The sequence below is a fragment of the Nannospalax galili genome, unplaced genomic scaffold, assembly GCF_000622305.1.
Source record: "Nannospalax galili isolate Female #2095 unplaced genomic scaffold, S.galili_v1.0 scaffold160, whole genome shotgun sequence".
In the NCBI taxonomy this organism is placed as follows: Eukaryota; Metazoa; Chordata; class Mammalia; order Rodentia; family Spalacidae; genus Nannospalax; species Nannospalax galili.
In genome coordinates this window covers 1,724,561-1,732,916 of record NW_008346900.1, presented here as the reverse complement: position 1 = coordinate 1,732,916, position 8,356 = coordinate 1,724,561, and the positions used below count along the sequence as shown (strand labels likewise).

General features: G+C 54.4%; 1 protein-coding gene across 1 annotated transcript in view; it reads left to right on the top strand.

The window, feature by feature from the left end:
- The window catches only part of Cables2 (Cdk5 and Abl enzyme substrate 2), a 16,804-nt gene that overhangs the window by 772 nt on the left and 7,676 nt on the right, over positions 1–8,356 (top strand). Inside the window, exon 2 of the mRNA XM_008843349.2 lies at positions 6–136. Within this exon, the coding sequence (XP_008841571.1) occupies positions 6–136 (131 nt within the window). The remainder of the gene's footprint in view (positions 1–5; positions 137–8,356) is intronic.

The window sequence follows — 8,356 nt, the reverse complement described above, 5'->3', positions numbered from 1 at the left end:
GCGAGCCGCCGGCGCCGCCGCCCGTGCCCCCCGGAGGCCTCCCGGGGTTGCCAGCCAGGCCCGCGCCCCAGGGCCTGCTCAGCCCCACGACGGCTCCCGCCGGCCTCAGCGTCGGCCTGGACGGACAGCGCCAGAGGTGAGTGTGCCTGGCGGGGCGGGCCTCACGCAGGGGTCAGAGTGGCCCGAGAGGCCTAGAGCCAGCACGCAAGGTGGCTGACCTGCGTGCTCGTTAGCCCAGGACACAGGTGTTGGGGTGACCTTGGGGCTCGTTAGCCCAGGGCACAGGTGTTGGGGTGACTTGGGGGCTCGTTAGCCCAGGGCACAGGTGTTGGGGTGACCTGGGGGCTCGTTAGCCCAGGACTCAGGGGTTGAAGTGACCTATGGACTCAGAACGGGATGAGCTGGGTCTCTCTGCCCAGCACTCATGGTGGCTGACCCGTGGGTTCATCACTCCCAGGGCACAGGTGTTGGGGTGACCTGCAGGCTTGTCAGACCAGGTCACAGGTGTTGGGGTGACCTGTGGGCTCATCAGACCAGGGCATAGGTGTTGGGATGAGCTCTGCCCATCCCACTAGCATGCAGGTACGGTTTCCTAGGACCCATCACCATCATTTGGGTCAAGATGGCCTGGACCCATCAGCCCAAGTTGAATGTGTTGGAGTGGCCTGGGGGCCTTTCAACCCCAGCAATGCAAGGGTCAGTGGCTTGGGGCCCAACCACAGCACAGGATCAATGTATGGGGTGACCCCAGGATCCATCAGCCCAGGATGCAGGGATCAGGGTGGCCTTGAGTCCTTCATTCCAGGACACAGGCCCATCAGCCCTGCATTCAGGAGTCAGAGTGCCCTACAGGCCTATCTGTAGGGTTGAGATGATCTAGAACCATCAGTCCATTACATAGGGGGCAACTTCAGGGTGCCCTTGGTCTTTGTCAGTCTAGGACAGAGAGTTGGGGTGGCCTGAAGTTCATCAGCACCAGGATGTAGGGAATAATTCCTTTAAAGCTATGAGCTCCTGGATTGGGGTCAGGTCTTCACCTTGAAAGTCCCCTGAACGTGAATTGCCTTTTTCTCAGCCCAGCTGACTCTGGACATGGTCCCTCCCCTTCTGGACATGGTCCCTCCCCGTCCGCTCTATCAGTACCCTAGACACAGGGTATTTTCAAACACCTTGTGCATGCTTCCGTGTGTCTACCTCCTCAACACATGGGCCCAGGTGGAACCCACACTTGCTCCTCTATTCTCAGTCCTGTGCACCTGACCACACCTTCTTCCCACCATCCCTACCTGCTGAACTCAGGGCCTGCCATATCTTCTGCACTTCCTCACCTGCTTGGATGTTTCTATGAGGCCTTGCCCAGGGCAGTCTTCATCCCTGACTACCTGCCCCCTAGGCTGTGCCCAGAAGGCCCCCCACTATCAAGCACTACATCCATCTCCAAGAGAGCACTAGCAGCAGGTGGCCAACCTCCTTGCTCCCCACCCCACCCCCTGAATTCTCAATCTTTACTGGGGTCCCTTCTCAGCAGACCCACTGGCTCTAGGTCAGAACTCCTGCTGGATGGCTCCCAGGTATGCAGAACCCTGGGCAGGTCTGGCCTAGGCATATTATGGGCTCAAAGCGATGAGGCTCTTCTGAGGACTTTCGTGGGAAATGGTTTTCTGACATATGACCTCGCATCATGTGTCTCATTGGCCAGAGGAAGAGCCTAAACTTGCTGTGGTCACCACCTTAGCCTACAGGTGAGAACCAGGCTGCCCCTCTCCATAGGACATTCACTCACAAACTAGCCTGGCCACTGCACTGCTGCGGTTCAGTGAGGGATCCACTGGGGCCTAGGGATCGGCTTGTTCCAGAGCAGCAGCTGGGGCCCTTTGAGGACAGCAGGAGCTCTCTGATTGCAGGGTCAGGGACAGGGTCCTGCCAAGGCTTAGGCAGGTGACCACCTGCAGCCGGGCAGTGTTGGCAGGTATGAAGCCCTTTACTCTGTCCCCTGTGAGTGCTCAGATTGAGTGTTGTTTTAACTGCCCTATAGGAGAGTTTAGGCACCCGTTTGTGTGCCAGGACCTGTGAATAAAGACCAGCAGCCACCCAGGGCCATTTCAGAGACAGAGAATGTAAGGGTGGTACTAGAGTTAAGTGTAGGTACAGAGTGGAGCGCTCACTCCAGTGCAGGTGGGGCACAGTCTGAAGAGACTGTGAGCCTCAGCCAGCTCTCCGAGGATGTATGTGGGTGAGGCACCCTCTAGTACTCCTGCTGCCCCCGCCCCTTGCCTCCAGTGAGCCATCTGTCCTCCTTGATCTACCTTTCACTGCATTCTGATGCCCATGGCTGCACCTACCTATGGCAGAAATCTTCCCTCCTTGGGCTCTACTGCCAAGTTCATAGTGCTGCTCTGGTATTGGAGAGTTGTTATTCTTCCTCTGATCGGCACAGGCCCTTAGGAAGAGGACTGTGCTCCCAGGCCTGTTGCTAGGACAGACAGTGGTGGCTAGCCTAGTAAAAGGGACCACTGACCCCCAGATTTAGAAGCAGAACCCTAAAGTTAGGGCTGGGACCAGCCTTCCTCCACCCAGTAGCTGCGTAACCTTGGGTAACTTTGAGCCTGATCCCCCTCTGTGGAATGGGCTCACATGATGCTTTCTCTCTAAGATCAGATGATACCAAGGACTTGATGACAGCAGTAGGGATGGACTCTCAGGGCCTCTAAGAAGAGGCCTGGGGCTTTTGGTACTTTCTAGCTAGTGAGACTCACTGGAGTGCTGGTTTCCTGCATAGGACTTTCAGCACTGTTTATTGTCCTTTGGGGCTCCATGGTCAGGTTTGAGGCGTGTTTCCTAGCTGTCTGGGCCACTGCCTTCTTCCTAGAACGCCTACCTGTGCACCCCTGGCTATAGTGACAAAGAACACAAACCTGGTAGCTCTCAGCTGTTTACTTTTCCAGTTGCCACAGGCAAAAAGTCTGAGGTCAGGCTGTATCCTGAGGGGCCTCCCTGCCCCTTGCAGGTCCTGGGGGTGTCAGGTGCCTGTGTGTTCCATATCTGGCTCCCTATGGTCATGTGGTGATCATCCTTTGTCTTCTTTGTCCTGGTCTTTCCTTGATCCCTCTACTAGCCTGCTTCCAGATAAGGGCCCCACCCCAGGGTTAGGCTTTCAGTGGCTCTTTTAGGGGAACAACTTCAACCCACAAGAGCTCTGGGTAGACTCTGCTGCAGAAATGAGGGGGCAGGGAACATCCCCTAGGCAAATGACTTTGCAATTTGCAGCCAGATGCACCCGCAGAGAGCTGGGGACAGCCTAGAGGCAGGACTTGGTGCTGTGTTCTGTTCTGGAGGAGAGGCCTGGGCCTGCCCTACTTAGCCCCTGAGTCATTTTAGAGGAGCCACTGAGTCACTTAGAAGAGCCAGTGGGCCACTTAGAGGAGCCACTGGGCCACTTAGAGGAGCCACTGGGCCAGTTAGCATCCTCCTGTCAGTCTCTGCCCAGCATCTGGCTGCTATTTAAAGCCATCACTGGGGGGCTTCTTACTCTAACAGAAGCTCCAGAGTAGTCATTTCCCTAGGACAGCTCAGAGGCCTGCCCCTGCCCCTGAGGCCTCTTCCTTTCTCTGTGAAGCTGCTGGTCCACAGGCTTTTCCATGGAGTGCTAGATGAGGTACCTTTGCTTTGCCTAAGTGAGACCCATTGGAAAACCACTCCTTGGTTCAGCAGATATGGGTCTGCAGTGAGCCAGGATGGTCCTCAGGCCAGGGAACAGAGTGGTAGGCACCCCATGAGACTGCTGCTGCCTGTACTCCCTTGACAGAGGAGGCTCCCAGACCCTGAGCACACTGGTCAGGGGAAGGCACTCACTGCCTGGTCTCCTCACTGGGACTTCTCAACAGCCCAGCATGTAGGGGATAGCTCCTGAGTCCACCCTGAGCCTTCACAACCCCTTTGCTCTGCTTGAGTCCCTAATGGGGACAGCACCTCAGCCACAGAGAGATGACCCTGCCTGGACCTCGCCCCATGTCCCAAGTCACCAAGTGAAGAAGCCTGTCACATACCAGCTCTGTCCAAGGGCTATGAACAGAGGCCTTCAGGGGCTGTCACTGGCAGCAAGGTTGCTAATGGCCAGTTCTGAGCTGAGCTGTGTCAGCACAACTGTTAAATTGGTGGGCCTTCTTGGCATCCTCCCTCTCCTGACCGCTAACTTCTTCCCAGATCATGTGCAGACACCTCAGGCAGTTGTCACCATGCACAGAGAGCTAGGGCAGACACTGTCCCATGTAACGAAGTAGCAGCTCCACTGCGCTTGGAGTTCCTCAGTCCTCTGGGGGGATAAGGACTGTCAGCTGAGGCAACAGAAAGTCTCCTTGTTTTAACCATTTTCAAGTTTTCAGGTGTATTTGAACAGCACATGGAACATGAATGCAGCTCTGTGTGTGTATGTGAGCATATGTCCCACATCCTTCAGACCCTTCTCAGCCATCTCCCCATCAAGACACCTTGTGTCACCATAGGGTGTCCTGTCAGTGTTGTCCTATACATAGATGCCCGCCATGTCCCGTAATCAGGTGGGGCCAGTTCAGGTCACACTGTAGGGTGTAATCCTGTCGTGTCTTCTGGAAACAGGTCTGTACTAGGAGGACAACCAGTCCCTCAGAGTGGCTGAGCTGTGGGCACTGGCCTTGTGATTTCAAGCAAGCTGCAAGTGTCTGGCAAGTGTCTCTGTGCCTGTGACCTGTGAGTAAGAGCACTGCCCCCTGGTGGAGTCCTGAGGATTGAAAGTACAAATGAAGTGCTAATGAGGAAGGTTAGGGAGGTGACCGCAGAGGTCAAGATGCTTGGGCCAATGGGATCGCTTCAAAAGCGTAGGGAAGTGCACCGACCCTCGAGGGCCAGGGACTAGCAAGCTAAGAGGCCAGCATCTGCCAGAGCAAGCGCCTCTGTGGACCTGCAAATGAGGTCCCAGGGGCGTGAGCCTAAGTAGGCACCTCAGGGAATGCCACACCAGGCCGATAGCCTTCGGGCCTCAGAACACAGACACCCTCAGGTTGTGCCCTGTTTCACCTCAGGCTAGCAGCTTTAGTCCTGTACATCCAACCCCTGGCTGGGCATCCTCTCTGCCCCATCATCCCACACAGGGTCAGTGTTCCTGGTGCCCTCCTGGGCCTGAAAGGCTGGGTGAGTGTCTGTTCTGTGGGCACCTCCATAGCTCTCCCTTCCTCTGTCCTGACTGGCTCTAATCCCTCACAGTTTACACCCCCACCCCTCTGGCCATGCTTCCAGACCAGATGTCTGTCCCCTCACCTATCCATCCTCTTCTGAAACCTCACTGGGCTGGTGCCTTCCCCTCCCCACAGGCCCAGCTGGGTACTTGCAAGGTCCTCTGGAGTGGCACCAAAGACATCCCATACTTTACCCAGTTCACTTCTGTTCTCAGTTCTGGTTGGTTTTCTGCAAACCCCTGGGGCCTTTGTCATTTAAATAATGTAAATGGCTGTATAAGAAAGAAAAGCCTTCAACTTGGGTCACTGTGACAGCCTTGGAGCCCACCAGAACCTCTGCTACACTTTGTGACCTTGGACAGATCAGCCTCTCTGTACCACCACCACCTGGGTGTGAGTCATGTCATAGCCTCTGGAGTATTGGGTGGTGGCTGACTGTCCCACACCCCTAACTCCTGAGACAGACACTGACAAGGACTTGCCACACATTCTATACGTGGGCTGTCCTGCTGGGAGGGGGTCTCAGTGAAAATACTGTAAGGAAAGTACTGTCTGGCATCTACCAGCTGCAGCTCCCCAATGTGGCCCTCAGTGATATTTTCTCTTCCATCTCTCCAGGACCCCGAATTCGCTCATGCTTAGTAAATGGCTGCTGCCAACACATGGTCTGAGGAGCTGTGTGTGGTAAGCCTATAGCAGCCCCCCAGAGCAGCCTGGAGTCACCCTGCAAGGCATCCTGAGGTCTCCCTGTCATACAACAGCCCTGCAGCGCATCCCAGGGTCACCTTGCACAGATGAGGCCCAAAACCATTCCAGAGCCCTTGCAGTGGGCTGATGTTGGCTAACCTGAGACATACTTTCAACTTCACTTTACGCCGTGGCATTGGGGTCACTCAGCTGGGGCTGCCATGGTACAGTGCCACAGGCCTGGTGGCTTAAACAGCAGACACTTATTTCTCACATTCTGGAGACCAGAGCCTGAGATCGAGGTGTGGCAGGGCAGGAGCCCTGTGAGCCCTTACCCTGGTCTTTTAGACTGTCCTCCCTCTGCCATCACACAGTTGGACCTCCATGTTTCCTGTGTCCTAATCTTATAAGATTAATGTACGAATTTAGAGGGGACATAATACAGCCCATGATCCCACTAGCATTCCAGTATGAAGGGCTTGTTTCTCGTGGGGTATGTTCAGATCTGCAGGTGCCAATACTAAAGGCCAGGAGCTCTTCTAGAAGTTTCTGGCTAAGGGACTGAAGCTTAGCCCATGTGGTAGTAGCAGTTTTCCTAATGGCCCTGTCTTTCCATGCCTCCATGTCCTGACATTTCAAACCAGCATCCCTTGGGTGATGTGCAGGTTTGTTTTCTCGTCCTCAATAATGGACACTTCCATCCTGCGGGCCCCTTGGCCCCCATGTGGCCCCCATGCGACTTACCAGGGTCTGCATGTACCCTTGGCATATCAGAGACTCACAGTTGGGTTTCCGTGCCCAGCTAGAGGACACTGATCAGGGAACTTGGGGTCAATTGTGTCACACACGCTGACATGACTGTGAAACGTTTGGTGTTGTGAAAGCTCTCCCCACCCATAGCTCTGGCAGGACCAACAGCCGCAGGGCCCAAGGATGTACTGGATCCCACAGAGCAAATGCTGCATGTGGCAGGCCCTGGGAACCACCTGGGTCTCCCCTGTCTGGAAATCCTTCAGCACCTGACCAGCCACAGGACCCTGAAGGAAGATGTGGCACAGTCAGGTCTCGAGTCCCACACTGGCCTTCCCTCCTGGGACTCCTGACTCCCTGACAGTCTGGGGCTCTCCTCTCCAGGTTCCATGAAGGCCTTGACTGTCAAACTCACCTCATCTCTGTGTCTCTGACATGCCTGTGGCTGGCCTCCAGCACTGCCAAGGGACTTCTTACCCAGGAAGTAAATTCCAATGCTCTGTGCCTCATCAGGAACCTAGAGAAGAGTGAAGCACAGGGATGCCAGGTGCCATAGTGTGCAGCACTGAGCAGCTCTTAGTGGAATTGAAGCACCTCAGCTACCATTTCCACTAACACCGTCTCCACAGTGATACCAGGACAACACCCACCCTATGAGCAAGACCATCATCATCCCCCCAATGACACCTTCATCACCAGCAAGACCATCACATCACACTGCCACCACCATCTAACAGTAACCCCACCATCAGCAGCATCAGCACCACTGCCAGCAACACCTTCTTCCTCATCATTGCCCCGTCGGTGGTTTTCCTGACTGGTCAATGGCAGTGTTTAACTTCATCAGCTGCAGTTTTGGAATACTTTGGGTGCTGAGCGTGTACATCTGTGGATCCTAGTACAGAAGAGAGAAAAGCTGTGCAGTCTGCACCTGTATAGCTTTGTAGCCTGAAGAGACATTTGGCCACTTTACGCTCCCTTGCCAAGAAGGGTAACAGTTTGCACAGGCACAGGATGGAGGCAGCAATGTGAGACACAAGGGAAGTTGCCCTAATGCATCATCTCACAGGCACTTGAATGAGCTCTTTGCCTGAACATGCTTGGGGTTGCTGAAGTTCTGAAAGGAGGAGGGTAGCTCACATATGTACCCTCAGATTCTGTTTTGGGGGGGGGGTCCTCCCATGGGCTGAGTCTCAGATTCTATGGCTCAGTGAATTCCTTGGCCAGATTCTACTTCCAAGACCCTCTTCTGGGGTGAGGATGAGCAGGAGTGTTTGCCACATGTCACTAAGTCTCAGTGGCCTAAGTACCTACACCACAGTGACAAGGTGGCCTCCACTAGGGTTGAGTGCATTTAGTGTACAAGGAGCTGAAGTGTAGATCGGTGGTAGAGCAACCTGCCTAGCACATGTGAGGTCTAGATCCTTAGCAGTATGCGTGCACGCACACACACACACATTATGTGACTCTGTGTCACAATGATTCCTACCAGGGAGTAATCCTGCTTTCTGAGAGGAAGTTATGGTGATTATGATTATGTAAATTGCTTTTGAAGGCATTTCTTTTCTGTGTAATACCAACAGGTGGCGGTAAAAGCTGGGGGATCAGGGGTTCAGAGTCATCCCCAGCTACCTATTGAGTTTGAGGCCAGCCTGGACTACATGAAACCCTGTCTTAAAAATGAATGAATGAATGAATGAATGAATGAA